At 43.7% G+C, this 17480-nt stretch overlaps 1 protein-coding gene across 1 annotated transcript in view; it reads right to left on the bottom strand.

The window, feature by feature from the left end:
- The window catches only part of LOC148508046 (complement factor H-related protein 1-like), a 37340-nt gene extending 24043 nt beyond the window's left edge, over positions 1-13297 (bottom strand). The window contains exons 1-4 of the mRNA XM_088445065.1: positions 13270-13297; positions 10089-10286; positions 7697-7756; positions 6672-6869 (exon numbers count right to left, since the gene is read on the bottom strand). Coding sequence (XP_088301191.1) covers positions 6672-6869; positions 7697-7756; positions 10089-10286; positions 13270-13297 — 484 coding nt within the window. The remainder of the gene's footprint in view (positions 1-6671; positions 6870-7696; positions 7757-10088; positions 10287-13269) is intronic.
- Between the last annotated feature and the right edge of the window lie 4183 nt (positions 13298-17480).

Below are 17480 nucleotides of genomic sequence, written 5' to 3'. Positions count from 1 at the left end.
GGTCTATTTACTAAGCAGTGTTAGGAGACAGAGTGAAAAGTGATAAGAAAGTGATAAGGTGCCAGCCAATCAGCTCCCAACTGTCATTTTTCAAACACAGCCTGTGATATGACAGTTGGGAGCTGATTGGCTGGCACCTTATCACTTTTCACTCTGTCTCCCCACACTGCTTAGTAAATAGGTCCCTGAGTGTGTGTGTTTGGACCAGCCTTTATGGGGTCTGTATGTGTTTGGGCGAGCCTTCACTGGACCTTTTTGTGTGATAAGGTTCTGACTTCAAGCATTAGTTTGGTTAACACTTGAAGAAAACATAGTTAGTACCAAGTCCGAAATTAAAACACATAATAACACTATAAGGCCTTAGGACTTGATTCAGCAGTGCACGCAAGATTGACAGGCAGAGGCAGTTAAGGGGCAGTGCGGGGGCTGGATTGGCAGGCATTTCCAGAAACTCCAGGGACTGCGTGGACGTACACAGTCTCCTGGGCTCGCAAGCCAGACAGCCTGAGTAAGCTGAGGCTTACTCAGCTGTCCGGCCGCCCGGAGCCGTCCACCATCGCGACCATCAACCACCGATGGTCACGAATTTGATTCCAACACTGCGACCTCAGTTGCAGTGCTGGGTTCGCTAATGCAGCAGGGGGTGTCATACAGCTCCTGCTGCATTTGCATTATTTCCAGGATCACAATTGCAAAGCTGACTGCATGCAGCTTTGCAATTGTGATCCTTGCTGAATCAGGCCCTTAGACGGCAGTGTGTGAAACACATGCGAGAGAATAAGATGGTTGACAGGATGAACCAAAGGGAAGGTTTAATATAAAAGTTTTAATTTTGCCAAAGAAAAAAGTTCTTATAGAATAGGGACCTGTATGATCCAGTCACACAGAATTTTATTTTATTAATCTGGAGCCACGATAGATAGGTGCCTCTAATAAAATGTTAGCTTTAACTGAGAGTGACGGTGTGGGGCAGCACAGACGGTGTAATGGTTAGCGTTACTGCCTCACAGCAATGATGTCATGGGTTCAATTCCCACCACGGCCCTAACTGTGTGGCGTTTGTATATTCTCCCTGTGCTTGAGTGGGTTTCCTCCGGGTACTCAGGTTTCCTCTCACACTCCAAAAATATACTGGTAGGTTAATTGGCTCCCCACAAAATTGACCATAGTGTGTATGTGTGTGAGCATGTGGTAGGGAATATAGATTGCAAGCTCCACTGGGGCAGGGACAGATGTGAATGGCCAAATATTCTCTGTGTAAAGTGCTGCGGAATATGTGTGCGCTATATAAATAACTGGTAATAAATAATAAATAAATAATAAAAGAGATTTTCTAGGCGTATGTAGGAAAGCTTCCAAAGAGTAAGGCTGAACTAATGCTTCCTCAAGTGGTATATTAGTATAGCAAGAGCGGGATAGCAGCCAATCAGATATACAGTCAGGTGCATAAATATTGGGACATTGACAGAATTTTCATATTTTGGCCACTATTCACCACCACAATGGCTTTGAAATGAAACAAACAAGATGTTCTTTAACTGCAGACTTTCAGATTTAATTTGAGGGTAATTACATCCAAATCAGGTGAACGGTGTAGGAATTACAACGGTTTCTATATGTGCCTCCCACTTTTTAAGGGGCCAAAAGTAATGGGACAAACTAAACAATCCTAAATCTAACTTTCACTTTTTAATACTTTGTTGCAAATCCTTTGCAGGCAATTACAGCCTGAAGTCTGGAACGCATAGACATCACCAGACGCTGGGTTTCATCCCTGGTGATGCTCTGCCAGGCCTCTACTGCAAATGTCTTCAGTTCCTGCTTGTTCTTGGGGCATTTTCCCTTCAGTTTTGTCTTCATCAAGTGAAATGCATGCTCAATCGGATTCAGGTCAGGGGATTGACTTGGCCATTGCATAATATTCCACTTTTTAGCCTTAAAAAACTCTTTGGTTGCTTTTGCAGTATGCTTTGGGTCATTGTCCATCTGCACTGTGAAGCGCCGTCCAATGAGTTCTGAAGCATTTGACTGAATATGAGCATATAATATTGCCCGAAACACTTCAGAATTCATTCTGCTGCTTTTGTCAGCAGTCACATCATCAATAATTACAAGGGAACCAGGTCCATTGGCAGCCATACATGCCCACACCATGACACTACCACCACCATGCTTCACTGATGAGGTGGTATGTTTTGGATCATGAGCAGTTCCTTCCTTCTCCATACTCTTCTCTTCCCATCACTCTGGTACAAGTTGATCTTTGTCTCATCTGTCCATAGAATGTTGTTCCAGAACTGTAATGGCTTTTTTAGATGTTATTTGGCAAACTCTAAGCTGGTCTTCCTGTTTTTGTGGCTCACCAATGGTTTACATCTTGTGGTGAACCCTCTATATTCACTCTTGTGAAGTCTTCTCTTCATTGTTGACTTTGACACATATACACCTACCTCCTGGAGAGTGTTCTTGATTTGGCCAACTGTTGTGAAGGGGTTTTTCTTCACCAGGGAAATTATTCTTCTGTCATCCACCACAGTTGTTTTCCGTGGTCTTCCGGCTCTTTTGGTGTTGCTGAGCTCTCCGGTGCGTTCTTTCTTTTTAAGAATGTTCCAAACAGTTGATTTGGCCACACCTAATGTTTTTGCTATCTCTCTGATGGGTTTGTTTTGATTTTTCAGCCTAGTGATGGCTTGCTTCACTGATAGTGACAGCTCTTTGGATCTCATATTGAGAGTCGACAGCAACTGATTCCAAATGCAAATGTCACACCTAGAATCAACTCCAGACCTTTTACCTGCTTAATTGATAATGAAATAACGAGGGAATATCCCACACCTGTCCATGAAATAGCTTTTGCGTTGATAGTCCCATTACTTTTGGCCCCTTAAAAAGTGGGAGGCACATATAGAAACCGTTGTAATACCTACACCATTCTCCTGATTTGGATGTAATTACCCCCAAATTAAATCTGAAAGTCTGCAGTTAAAGCACATCTTGTTTGTTTCATTTCAAAGCCATTGTGGTGGTGAATAGAGGCCAAAATATGAAAATTCTGTCAATGTCCCAATATTTATGCACCTGACTGTAAATCTACAATGCACAGCATGAGTGAAAGTACGTATATCTGGAATAGCATAGTCGCCTTTGCTCGTTGAAGCCGGAGCTTGACCATAGATATGCGAGCCCTATTACCCATCCAGAGAAATATTGAAAAATAAACTATTACACTGTGACACATCTTTATTAGATAGGCGGATAGGCAACATTTAGATGATATAAGATAGTTTATGGAAGATAATACTCTCCAAAGCGGCCGCTCGACCCATCAAAGATAAATGTAGGGTCTTCCAATCGTCTAGTTTCCTAGCAATATTCAATAATAATGAAGAAAAAATTACCTTATATAAATCATCTAAATTAGGATGGATAAGGTCCCCTAGATATTTCAATGGAGAGTTTAAAACCTTAAATTGAGGGAATGTTTGAGAGAGGAGCAACAATAGATCTAGTCAAAGGGAGAATTTTTGATTTTTCATAATTTATTTTAGAACCAGAGAAAGACTGAAAATGGGAAATTATATCCAAAATGACTGGTAAAGAAACCTCAGGGTTGAAACAAAAACAAGCATGTCATCAGCAAAGAGTGCGACTTTTGTTTTAACAGATCCAATCCGAACGCTAATAAAGCTAGAATAGCTAAAGGCTCGATCGCTAAAGTGAATAAGAGGAGACAAGGGGCATCCCTGCCGTGTCCCTTTACAAATTTCAAAAGGATTGATAAATAACCATTACATAAAACCTGGGAATAAGGATTATTATATAGGGTTTGAAGAATTTGAATAAAGTCTGCTGAAAAAACGAACTGGGAAAGTAACTCAAATAAATGACCCCATGTCACAAGGTCAAAAGTCTTTTCGGCATCTAGAGCCAGTAATATGCTAGAGTTTACCGATTCACAGTTCTTCAGAGATTGAGCAACAGCTAAAATTTTCCTAATATTACAGGTAGAGTGACGGCCTAGAATATATCCTCTTTGGTCACCAAGAATTAGATGAGGGAGAACACCTTTGAGACGGTTAGCAAGAATTTTTGTCAGTAACTTATAATCGACATTTAGTGCGGTATCCAATTAGCCCCGAATATTGATCGGGCGCTAATTGATCCCTGCGATCGGCGAAAGATTTTTCTATGATTATCCACGTTTTTCTACGATTTTTTTTCACCCTAACCTATTATTTTGGGCGAAATAATGGGATAGTTCTCCCATTAACACACAGGAGCCACGAATAGCTCGCGGACCTATGTGTTCTCGCCTTTTTTGGGGCAAAAAAAAATGGCACTTATCGTGGATTATTTCTCGGTGCACATCAGGTCCCAAGAGAAAAACCCTGGTAAGTGTCGGCTAATTAGATAACCCCGGGCGAGCTAATTTACCACGGCTAATTGGATACCCCCCTTAGTAAGGATATAGGTCGATAGGACCCGGGAAGTGCTAGATCCCTGCCGGTTTTTGGAAGGCTTCTGAGCAAAGCCGAATTAAAGTATTGGGAAATAGTAAATTTTTCTAAAATATGATTAAACACTCCTAATGATTTTTTGATTCTAGGAGAAAGGATTTTTATAAAAATCACCCGTAAAGCCATCAGAGCCAGGGGCCTTTGATGATTTTAAACTTTTAATAGCAACTTGGAGCTCTTCAACCGTTATAGGGGCATGAAGAGAATCCACCACTGAAGAATCTAAGGAAGGCACAGATTTAGCTGTGTTATCAATAGACGGTTAGGAATAAATAGACTCATCAAAATTACAAAGGACTGCAGTAGTCTGCGCGCTGGAATTAGTGTGTGACCCATCTAAGTTTTAAAAAAATGGAATTATACCAGAGGACTGGGAGCTACAGATTGGAGAGCAATTTTCAGGAGTGATTACCGAGCTTATGAAAACGATATTCTCTTTGCCAAGAATATCTGTCCCCAAACTCTGTCAAAACATTATTAAAATATTGCTTAGCTAATGAATACGATAATTTACTGCCTGGGGTAGGTGAGAGCTTGAATAATTTAAGAGCTTGCTGGGCCGAGCGGGACGTCTCTAAAAATGTTTTTTTTAGTGTGGTAAGCGTAAGCCATAATGTTACCTTGAATAACTGACATTATTGCAAGAAAAAAAGAGACGGTACTGTAAGCTGTCAGAGCAGGGGTGGGGAACCTTTTTTCTACTGAGGGCCATTTTGATATATATATTATATATATACTATATATGTGGTAACCAGGTTCTACAACAAAAGGAAACACAACTGTCTCAAAGCTTTACGTTACTAAAGAAGCGAGGAATCGAGAAAACACATAAACTATGCTTGAAGCAGTAGTGCACCAGCAGATTGTAGCATTTAAACACAGTCTTTGCTAACACTTTGGCCTTTGCTGAGAAAAATAGAGAAAACACATAGGCTATGCTTGAAGCAGTAGTGCACCGGCAGATTGTAGCATTTAAACTAGGGATGTGCAGGCTCGGTTTTACTCGGATTTACTCGGTTCTTATCGCCACTTTACCGCAAATTCGGATTTATTATATTGGCTATCCAAAACACATGATAGGCGATAGCCAATAAAATGCCGTTTATAGATCCGAGTAAATCCGAGTAAAACTGAACCCGCTCACCCCTAATTTAAACACAGTCTTTGCTAACACTTGGCCTTTGCTGAGAAAAATAGGGAAAACACATAGGCTATGCTTGAAGCAGTAGTGCACCGGCAGATTGCAGCATTTAAACACGTTGTCTTCTCCAGATCTCCAATCAGCAGGGGCTGTCCTCCGCGATGCCCGCGGTCCTCTCGGCTCCACCTGCGGAGTCTTCCTGGCAGCAGGGGTCCCTCAGGGTGGCTGTAGCCGGTGACTCTTCACAGGAATGGCCCCTGCTGTGTCCCGGCAACACCCGTCTTCTCCGGGTGGGGGTCTCCCGAACACTCTGGGCAGCAGGTGTCAGGTGGGGAGGTCTTCTCCTGGGGCATTCAATTCTCCCAAGCAACCCTTGTGGCTGTTTGCTTTTGTTATATGGATTTTGGTTTTCTGTTGGTGTGTGTGTATTTACAGCAGATTTTCTTCCTATATATTTTCCTATATTTTTGTATTTGTATAATTTATATCTATTTTATGATTGGCACAATACAATAACACCCACCTGCACAGCCCAAACTTTGACAGTTGAAAAAAAAAATGGTTAACGCACCCATTGATGCCTTTCCTCTCCCCGAACCCCTGTGGCCCCACACACTTTATCTGCAGTTCCGTCCACCTATGCCCTCCCCCAAGAGTTCCTGAACTTATTTTTCTAGAAAGATAGCACTGGTTATGATGAAGACCAGTAAGGAGGCTATTACAATAATCAGTGTAGGAGATATTGTAATAAGTGCATGAATTACAGTTTTTGCAGTGTCTTGTGTAAGATATGGTCGTATTCTGAATATGTTTTTTTAGATGAATGTAACATGATTTGGAAACATATTGAATGTCGGTGACAAAGGACAATTCAGAGTCAATGATAACACCTCAGCAGTGAGCTTGTGAAGGACGGTTGTTTGTGGAGTTATAAACAGTGCTAAAGATAGCAGGTTGGTAAATAATATTAGATTTGCTGTCTCACTCTTTCTAGATAACTTATTGGTACTTACCAACTTTGGAGCAGTCAGGGTATTGCAGTGTGCCCCGGTCACAGTGTGTTCTCATGTTAGAGCCAGGAGAAGCCTCATATCCATTTATACAGATAAATTCTACGGTATCACCATGCATAAGATATAGGGAATTTCTTTTTATCCATTTCAGCTCTATATATTTTTCTGCCATGTTCTTTTCCTTTACAGTACAAGGTTCTGAGACAAAGACAAACAAATACATTAATATAAAAACATAATATTTGATTGTCATTAATTGAATCATCTATAGTTAGTTATATTCAATCACATTTACTAATGTGCAGTTTTGCGAACCGCAAAAGCTACGATTTTCAGACCCTACCTGCCGTATTAGCAATACATTCTTATTACCTAGAAAATAACTTAGCATTGTCCTAGTTAAAAATAATAAATTAATATTGCTACATTAAAAATTAATAAATATATAATGCTCCTATTAGAAATAAATAAAATAATATTGGCTGATTAGAAAAATAACAAACTACTATTGCATCCTTAATAAATACGTTATTTTTGCATCCATATTTAACAGGTATAAATAATAAAAACGGGAAATAAAACAAAACAGATGGAATGGGCGAACCGTATCATGAATTAAGCTTTGGTGAGCCAGCAAGTTAAGTGCACCACCAGCCAGTCAGAAGCAGCGTATTTTCTGTGAAAAGCTGGTCATGATAAGAGGCTGGTTTTGACTGGCACACTCAATTTCTCAGCAAGCCCCAAAATTGCCATCACTCCTCTAGAGACCACCACTGTGAGGAACAGTTTGGACCATCGCAAGATACAGATCTGGAGTTAGATGTGTAAATTATAGACATGTTCCAGAAACAATCCCCTTATGTAAGTAATTTTAAGTTGTCACTGAGCTCTGGGAAGAGCAGAGAGCACTAACTTTGTTGAGCAGAAAATTAAATAATAATAATTCCCATGATCAGTAATCTGTTATATTCCCCAAGTTATGATAGTACTGTATATGTTACTTGAATGGACAACTACGAACGTACCTAGACAAATTGGTGTCTGTTCCCAAACTCCGTCGTCACATTTAACTCTCCGGCTTCCTTCTAGAACGTAATATTCCGGACATTGATATTCCACGTAAGAACCTGATCTATAAATTTCTTCTACTTGATATTTGGTGCCACCAATTTTTATTACTGGTGGTGGACCGCAGCTTTTATATCGCTCTAAAAGAGATATCATTGTGTGAACGTAATAAGCTAATATAACAATTGCAACATATAAGGGTATATAATATACTGTACAAATATAAAATAATCTGTGAAGGTCTGTCCCATCTTCACCATGCGCAGTGGGAGCCAGGGCATGCTCCCAAGGCCAGCTCTACCATTAGGTATCTACAGCTGAGTCCACCCAAAGAAATAAAATAAAGGATGTATATTTCAGTCCTGACCGGTACTATTGATGACCTGGGCTGACGCTGCTGAGGTGGCAAGCCTCCGGAACTCCCCCAGCCCTGGAACTGCTCTGTCCCCTGTCAGTGTGGTAGAATCAGTGGTGGCCACCCCTTCCCTCTCCTCCAGCCCTCTCGTTCTCCCGGGTGTCAGCCTGTCACTCATATAAGAATCTCCGTTAACCTAGACAACACAAAGATGTGCTACTAAATGATTAATGGGAGGGGGAGTGTTTGTGTAGGGGGGTGGGGGCTCTTGTTTGTGTGAGCGATAATGAGTGCTGACATGGTTATGTGTGTAGGGGGGTTAATGAGTGCTGGCAGGGCGTGCCTCTGTGGGTTAATGAGCACTGGCAATGGGAGTGTGTGTGTGTTAATGAGTGCTGGTAATGTGTGTGGGACTAAATGAGTGCTGGCAGGGTGAGTGTGTGTTTGAGGGGTAATCAGTACAGGCAGGGAGAGTGTATTTGTTTGGGGGGGTAATGAGTACTAGCAATGTGTGTGTGGAGGTTAATGAGTGCTGGCAGGGTGAGAGTGTATGGGTTAATGAGTGCTGGCACGGTGAGTGTGTGTGTTTTGGTGGGTAATGAGTACTGGCAGGGTGAGTGTGTGTGTTTGGGGAGGTAATGAGTGGTGGAGGGGTACTTGTATGGGGGAAAATGTGTGCTGGCAATGTGTGTGTGGAGGTTAATGAGTGCTGGAAGGGTGAGTGTGTATGGGTTAAAGCAGTAGTTCCCAAACTTTTTTTGAATCACGGCGCCTTCGCGTATCAGCATTGTTCTCACGGCACCCCTAAGCCAAAAGTTTGTTATTGAGAAATTCTGAAAAGAGTGAAGTGTGCTTACCTGTCATCCTTAGGTTCTGTTATGTGGTGGTGGACAGGTTTTTGCTTCTGTTTGTCCACATATTTACATTACATTGACTTTAAATAATTTGTTTTGTTGCTGGACCACCAACCTGAGGCACCCCTGCATGTGTCCTGAGGCACCCCGGGGTGCCACGGCGCACAGTTTGGAAACCACTGGGTTAAAGTGTAATAGTAAGGGTGAGTATGTATGGGTTATTGTTAATATTATGAATTGGGGGCAGCATTATGAGATACATTATGATTTCGGGCTCTGCTATGTGGCATATTATTTGGGTCATTTCTACATAGTATATTATGAATTTATAAATTAGGGACACTGATGCATGGTATATTATGAATTGGAGGGAGCAGGAGCAGTCGGTGAAATGTTGCACTAGCCCGACATGCTCCGATTATCACCACAGAGTGTGACGGGACAGGACTTAGCTTGAGAGGAGTGAGTGTGGATGCCGAAAATGGGTAATAATTCAGAGTGAGGAGGAGGCAGGACGTAGGGGGGGGGGGATGGTGATGAAGCAGGAAGAGGACCATGGCAGTAGAGAGCCAGCCCGGGCCCCATTAATAAAGGGGGTATGGTCTAGTCCCAGGAGGCATAGCCACACACCCCTAGAAAAAAAACTATTTGTAGTGCAGCAAAGCGGCGGTGTGCACTGGGGAGGGGGAGTTCTGTGAGCCCCTCAGCGCAAATCTAGGGGGAGGGGTGTGATCAATCCCCGCCACATGCAGCAGTGAGCAGCCTCCCTGGTCTCCCAATACAGCCCAGCACACAGCAGCGTGTGCTGGGCTGCTGATAGGTAAGAAGGAGAGGGGGTGAAATTGAACCTCGGCCCCTCCAACAAGCCCGGGTAATTAGTACCCACTTCCCCCCTCTCAGCGCCCCTGATGAGTACCAATGTGGCTTGGCATGTGCTGGGCCCATTTAATAAAATCACCAATTCCATAATAATTGTGCCTCCTACTCTAGTCTAGCTGTTCCTAATTTCCTGGGTCTGCTAATTACTTACTGAACCTTGGAATTATCTGACTCGAAAAACATTGCCCGCACACCGACCCTAACTGACCCCTTAATGTATTTTGCTGTCTCACTATCTCTGGATGACTCATTGGTACTTACGGACTTTGGAGCAGTCAGGGTATTGCAGTGTGCCCTGGTCACAGTTGATTCTCATGTTAGATCCAGGAGAAGCCTCATATCCATTTGTACAGACAATTTCTAATGAATCACCGTGCATAAGATATAGAGTGTTTCCTTTTATCCATCTCAGCTGTAAATTATTTTCTGTCAGATCCTTTTCCTTTACAGTACAAGGCTCTGAGATAGACAAAGACAAAAAAATACATGAATATACAAAAAATAATAATTTGATTGTCATCCATATTTATATTCAATAACATTTTCTAAAGTGCGGTTCACATGGTAAGTTGCAAACCGCATAACCTACGATTTTCAGAGCCAACTAGTGGCTGCAGGGTGCTGTTCGCCCGAAAATGAGGGTGTGACCTAATTACCATTTACCACGCCTCTAAGTGACGTTATTTGTAGGCGTGCCGTCATGGCACGCCTCCAAATAAACGTCAGGCTGGGGTGAAGCCCAGCACTCCGTCACTGGTTGGGTTTCCCCCAGCCCTCTCCTAGCACTAGGTGGAACAGCAGGACAGTACTATCCCGCTGAAATCAGGATGTTGGGGAGGGGTGCGCCCTCTATGGTGTGGCGCCCCTGTTCGTCCGCACTGGTCGAACACCCCAAGAGCCGGCCCTGACCTGCTTAATATAATAACTAAAGCTAAATTTAGTAGAAGAGGCAGAAAGCTTAAGCCAAGAGAACAAATGTGGGATATGTGCCATTTGCACTTTCATGTTAAAACAATATATGTATATTTTTAAAGGATAGATTAACTGTGAGACTTATTTTCTCACTTGGGGGGAGATGTGTCAAATCTTCTAAGAGAGTGGAGGTGTTGTCTTAGCAACTAATAAGATTCTAGCTATCATTTAGTTAGTACATTTTATAAAATGATTGCTAGAATCTGATTGGTTGCTATGGGCAACACCTCAGCTTGCCTTTTTAGAAGGTATGATAAATCTCCCCCCTCAATCCAATCTTGGCCAGCATGCTGTTTTTTTAAATGGGAAAATAAAAAAACAATCATAGATATGTACAGGGACGTAAATACAATAGACAATAGAATGTGGTCTATTGTTTCAGGTTCTGCTTTATGTGTCCCAGATAATAAGTAATAAGCAGGGAGCATGTGCTGTGGCCCTCCCTCTCCCAGGGCCCCCACCCTGCAGTCCGGTCTCTAGGGACAGACAGTGTTGGACTGGAGCATGAGGGGCCCACCGGGGTAATCATTGGTAAGGGCCCATGCTTAAGGGGTGTGGTCATCCACCAGAGGGGGTGTGGCCTGCCACCACAGATGCTTGTGGCTAACCATTAGGCAAAACTTGGTGTGGTTTCTATAGAAGTGAACCAAGCCCCGTTGTTAATCAGTGGTCCTGCTCCACCAGGTAACTGACTGTCTAATAGTGTAACAGTTTATAATTTGGGGTCTGAAACCTGACACCTAGAGGAGGGGGTGGGCCCACAGGCAGTGGGGCCCACCGGGGATTTTCCCTATACCCCTGTGGGCCAGTCCAACCCTGGGGACAGATCTCCAGCAAGGAAACAGCACTAATATACATAATAGGGACAGGGCGGAGCCTGGAGTCCCTCCTTTGTTGGTTCTTCCTCCTCACATGCAAGAATAGAAGATGTTTATCAGCAACAGGTAGTGTTTGTGTGCTGGGGTGCTGGTAATGAATTGTGGAAGGAGTGTGTGTCTGGGTGCTGCTGGGCTATCGGCAGTGAATGTAAGGAGAGTAGAATGTGTGACTGTTTGCTGCTGGGGTGTTGGCAGTGAATGCAGGGAAAGGAAAGTGTGTGACTGTTTGCTTCTCGGGTGTTGGCAGTGAATGCAGGGAGAGGAGAGTGTGTGACTGTTTGCTGCTAAGGGGGTTGGCAGTGAATGCAGGGAGAGGAGAATGTGTGACTGTTTGCTGCTGGGGTGTTGGCAGTGAATGCAAGGAGAGGAAAGTGTGTGACTGTTTGCTGCTAGGGTGTTGGCAGTGAATGCAGGGGGAGGAGAATGTGTGACTGTTTGCTTCTCGGGTGTTGGCAGTGAATGCAGGGAGAGGAGAGTGTGTGACTGTTTGCTGCTAAGGGGGTTGGCAGTGAATGCAGGGGGAGGAGAATGTGTGTCTGTTTGCTGCTGGGCTGTTGGCAGTGAATGCAGGGAAAGGAGAATGTGTGACTGTTTGCTGCTGTGGTGTTGGCAGTTAATGCAGGGGAGGAGAATGTGTGACTGCTGCTGGGGTGTTGGCAGTGAATGCAGGGGGAGGATAATGTGTGATTGTTTGCTGCTGGGGTGTTGGCAGTGAATGCAGGGGGAGGAGAATGTGTGACTGTTTGCTGCTGGGGTGTTGGCAGTGAATGCAGGGAGAGGAGAATGTGTGACTGTTTGCTGCTGGGGTGTTGGCAGTGAATGCAGGGAGAGGAGAATGTGTGACTGTTTGCTGCAGGGGTGTTGGCAGTGAATGCAGGGGGAGGAGAATGTGTGACTGTTTTCTGCTGTGGTGTTGGCAGTGAATGCAGGGAGAGGAGAATGTGTGACTGTTGGCTGCAGGGGTGTTAGCACTGAATGCAGGGGGAGGAAAATGTGTGACTGTTTGCTGCTGGGGTGTTGGAAGTGAATGCAGGGGGAGGATAATGTGTGACTGCTACAGGGGTGTTGGCAGTGAATGCAGGGGGAGGAGAATGTGTGACTGCTGCAGGGGTGTTGGCAGTGAATGCAGGGGGAGAATGTGTGACTGTTTGCTGCTGTGGTGTTGGCAGTGAATGCAGGGAGAGGAGAATGTGTGACTGTTTGCTGCAGGGGTGTTGGCAGTGAATGCAGGGGGAGGAGAATGTGTGACTGTTTGCTGCTGGGGTATTGAAAGTGAATGCAGGGGGAGGATAATGTGTGACTAGGTGCTGCTGTGGTGCTAGTAGTAAATGTGGTTTAGGGTGAGTGGGTGTGAGTGTCGCTGGGACCGGGGTGTTGGTAGTGAATGCGAGCGAGGGGGCTTGCGGGGGGTCACAAACACTACCTCGCCTCTGGGCTCCTGGTATGAATGTATGCCCCTGTGCTGCACTACAGGACAGAGCAGAACAAAGAAGGAGGAATCCTAATCAAGACATCCTGTAATGACACTTGTTCCTTCTGTCTCAGATCCAAAGTGAATAACACAACTAGCAGGAACAGTCTTTATATTGTACCTCTGACCAAAATACTGTAAACCCTCATCTTGTCCATGGAATTCTGCCTAACTAACTCCCAGTTGATGTTTGAAGAGAAGATAAATAAGCAGCTGCTTAAATCAACATTTGCTTTGTGATAATCTGTAACTTGGTTGTGTACAGGCCAGAAATCATTTCAATATTCAATGGTGCTCACGAAATACAGGGATTGGTGAGGTAACATACTGTACTCACCAAAGTTACTGTATTCAACAAATATCTTCCAAAGCCCATTGATTGCCAAATATTGAAATGACACATGCAAAAAATAGTAATGTACGATGTGGGTATCTATTTATCAATCTATATAATATATATGTACTGTGTATATTTATATAAATACATTTGGGATGTAGTTTTAATCCTGGCTGTCGGGATGCTGGCGCTCAGAATGTCCCGACATCTGCATCCTGGCAGTAAACAGTGAGGTTAAGTGTTAAGGTTAATCACTAGGGGGAGGGTTCAAAGTAAATGCATTGTCCCAGATAAAGCCTTCGGAACATTTCCTTGTTGTGTCAAATGATGGTTTTGAAAATACTTGCAGGCAATATAATTATAATGCTGGGTACACACTGAGACAGATTGGTCAGCAGACCAGTCCACCGTCAGCGTGGCAGATTGGTAAACTTTACACACTTAACAGTTGGCCGCTTGATGTGTCTGGGCTGGCATCAGTATGGACAGTCAGTGGGTCGCCCGTACACACAGGCATATGTACCCGCTGATGCATTTGCGATATATATTGTTCATTGATGGAACGAGCAATATATATTGCAAATTGTGCACCCAACTTAAGTGTTCTAGCTTGGGGGGGGGGTTTGGTTTGGGATTGATTCTGCACAGGAAAATTAAAATAACAAATAAAAGAAGAGACCAACTTTCTAAAAAATAAAGGGGTAATAAATATTTTAGCCTTGCTCCTATGAGTATAATACAAAGTATTAGGGATGGCTCCAGGCTTACTAGCAGTCTGTGCAAGAAATTTTGGATTGCCCCCTCCACTATCAAGCTAATTGCTACTTTTAATAACCAGAATTAAAAGCTAATTGCTACTTTTAATAACCAGAAAAAAAAATTTCTGGTAAATTATTCCACAAAAGAGATACAAAGACATACCAAGGTGCCCAGCCCCTACAGAGAAAAACAAAACACACACATTCTCCCCGACAGGGAAAAAAACTCACACATTGTCCCTGACAGGGAAAAAAACACACACATTGTCCCTGACAGGATAATAAACACGCACATTGTCCCTGACAGGATAAAAAACACGCACATTGTCCCTGACAGGGAAAAAAACACCCACATTGTCCCTGACAGGGAAAAAAACACCCACATTGTCCCCGACAGGGTAAAAAACACACACATTGTCACTGACGGGGTAAAAAACACACACATTGTCCCTGACAGGGTAAAAAACACACACATTGTCCCTGACAGGGTAAAAAACACACACATTGTCACTGACGGGGTAAAAAACACACACATTGTCCCTGACAGGGTAAAAAACACATTCTCCATGACAGGGAAGAAAACCACATAAATTGTCCTCGACAGGGAAAAAAACACACACACTGGGGTTTATTTACTAACGTGAGAGTATTTAGAAGTGGAGATGTTGCAGATTCTAGCTATTATCTTCTAGAACATATTATAGGTGTCAGATAACCTGCTTCAGCAGAGCTCTGCTGATCGCAGATTCCCGATTATCAGGAATGTACGCATGCACAGGACCCATTCTGAGAGTGTGGAGAATGGGTCCGGCGTAGACGCATGCAAGCCCTTGAATGCCTCTGCCTGGTTGACAGGCAGAGGCATTTAAGGGGCAGTGTGGGGGCGGGCAGCATTCCTGGAAATGGGGGCTTGTCCTGAAGCCACTCCTTTGATATCTTGGCTGTGTGCCTAGGGTCGTTGTCCTGCTGAAAGATGAACAGTCGCCCCAGTCTGAGGTCAAGAGCGCTCTGGAGCAGGTTTTCATCCAGGATGTCTACCGTATGTACATTGCTGCATTCATCTTTCCCTCTATCCTGACTAGTCTCCCAGTTCCTGCCATTGAAAAACATCCCCACAGCATGATGCTGGATGAGCGGTGCCTGGTTTCCTCCAAACAGCCTGGCATTCACACCAAAGAGTTCAATCTTTGGCCCTCATTCAGAGCCACTCGCTATTTGCGGTCGTTCGTTCTAAAACAAGGGGTGGCTATTCAAATGAACCGTTCGCTGTTTGCGGTCTGTTCACGCCTCTAGGTCTGAACGAGCAAACAAAACTTGCGTTCGTTTTTTGGAAAAATACGCCCCCTGGCCGCTCGCATCCTACGTCATGTCCGCTATTTATTAGATTAATCGAGTACATCGACCAGGGTATGAACTGCTCGCTATTCTTGTGGTTGGTTTTTGCTACCACAATTTTGCGAGCAGTTCTGGCTATAAAATAACCCAGTGATGTGGTCAATGACGCTGCTGTTTTAAATATGCACACCCATAAAACGCCCGTTTTGACCTTTAAGCACGCCTGCGATCGGATCTCCACTCCCCGTTTTCAAGCACCTTCCCCTGTTACCACCCACATACGCCTCTTTCTGTCACTCAAATTATCAGGCATTCGCTATTTTGCGAGCACATGAATTTCGGCCGCACTGAGTGGTTCGCGCATGCGTATTACGATCCGTACGCATGCGCAGTTGGGCAAACATCGCTCGGAGCGAACGAGCAGCCACTTGCGTCCAGCTCTGAATCAGGGCCTTTGTCTCATCAGACCAGAGAATTTTGTTTCTTATGGTCTGAGAGTCCTTCAGGTGCATTTTGGCAAATTCCAGACGGACTGCCATGTGTTTTTTAGTAAGGAGTGCCTTCTGTCTGGCCAGTCTACCATACAGGCCTGATTGGTGGATTGCTGCAGAGATGGTTGTCCTTCTGGAAGGTTCTCCTCTCTCCACAGAGGAATGCTGTAGCTCTGACAGAGTGACTATCGGGTTCTTGGTCACCTCTCTGACTAGGGCCCTTCTCTCCCGATCGCTCAGTTTAGACGGCCGGCCAACTCTAGGAAGAGTCCTGGTGGTTCCGAACTTCTTCCATTTACGGATGATGGAGGGACCATCAAAGCATTGGGACCTTCAAAGCAGCAGATATTTTTCTGTACCCTTCCCCAGATTCGTGCCTCGAGACAATCCTGTCATGGAGGTCTACAGACAATTCCTTGGACTTCATGCTTGATTTGTGCTCTGACATGCACTGTCAAGTGTGGGACCTTATATAGACAGGTGTATGCCTTTCAAAATCATGTCCAATCAACTGAATTTACCGCAGGTAGACTCCAACTAAGCTGTAAGAACATCTCAAGGATGATCAGTGGAAACAGGATGCACCTGAGCTCAATTTTGAGCTTCAAGGCAAAGGCTGTGAATACTTATGTACATGTGATTTCTTAAGCTGCATACACACACAACGATTTTGTTACCAACGATTTTATGAACGATTTTCTGTCAAATTATCATGATTTTTTATAGTGTAATGAACGATTTTTTTGAACTACAAACGATATTTGCATATTAACTTACTGAAAATCATTGCATTGACAAGTCTGACTAAACTACAAACTACAAACGTGAACGCGCATGAACGATAATCGTTCATCGTTTGACTCAGAAAGTGAACGATTTTTTCAAACGATTATTGTTAAACGATATCGATTAACGATAATCGTTCAAAAAATCATTGTGTGTGTATGCAGCTTTAGTTTTGTTTTTTTTATTAAATTTGCAAAAATCTAAAAAAAAAACATTTTACACGTTGTCATTATGGGGTATTGTGTGTAGAATTTTGTGGACAAAAATGAATTTATTCCATTTTGGAATAAGGCTGTAAAATAACAAAATGTGGAAAAAGTGAAGCGCTGTGAATACTTTCCGGATGCACTGTAAATGTTGCTACTCATTCCTGGGTGCACCTCCCCCCTCATGACTTTTACGACATAGAGACTATACATTTGGGCATAAATTCAAGGTCTGTGTGGATAGCTGTTTCTTATTTTGTACCTTATGCTGGGTACACTCTACACAGATATATCTGCAGATCGATGGTCGTTCATACACACTGAGGGGTGTCCCAGCCCCCTCCCCACGGCACGCAGGCAGCTTTGCAATTGTGATCCTGGAAATAATGCAAATGCAGCAGGAGGTGTATGACACTCCC

The sequence above is a fragment of the Taudactylus pleione genome, unplaced genomic scaffold, assembly GCF_031769625.1.
Source record: "Taudactylus pleione unplaced genomic scaffold, aTauple2 ptg000377l, whole genome shotgun sequence".
Classification (NCBI taxonomy): domain Eukaryota; kingdom Metazoa; phylum Chordata; class Amphibia; order Anura; family Myobatrachidae; genus Taudactylus; species Taudactylus pleione.
This window is presented reverse-complemented; position numbering and strand designations above follow the sequence as displayed.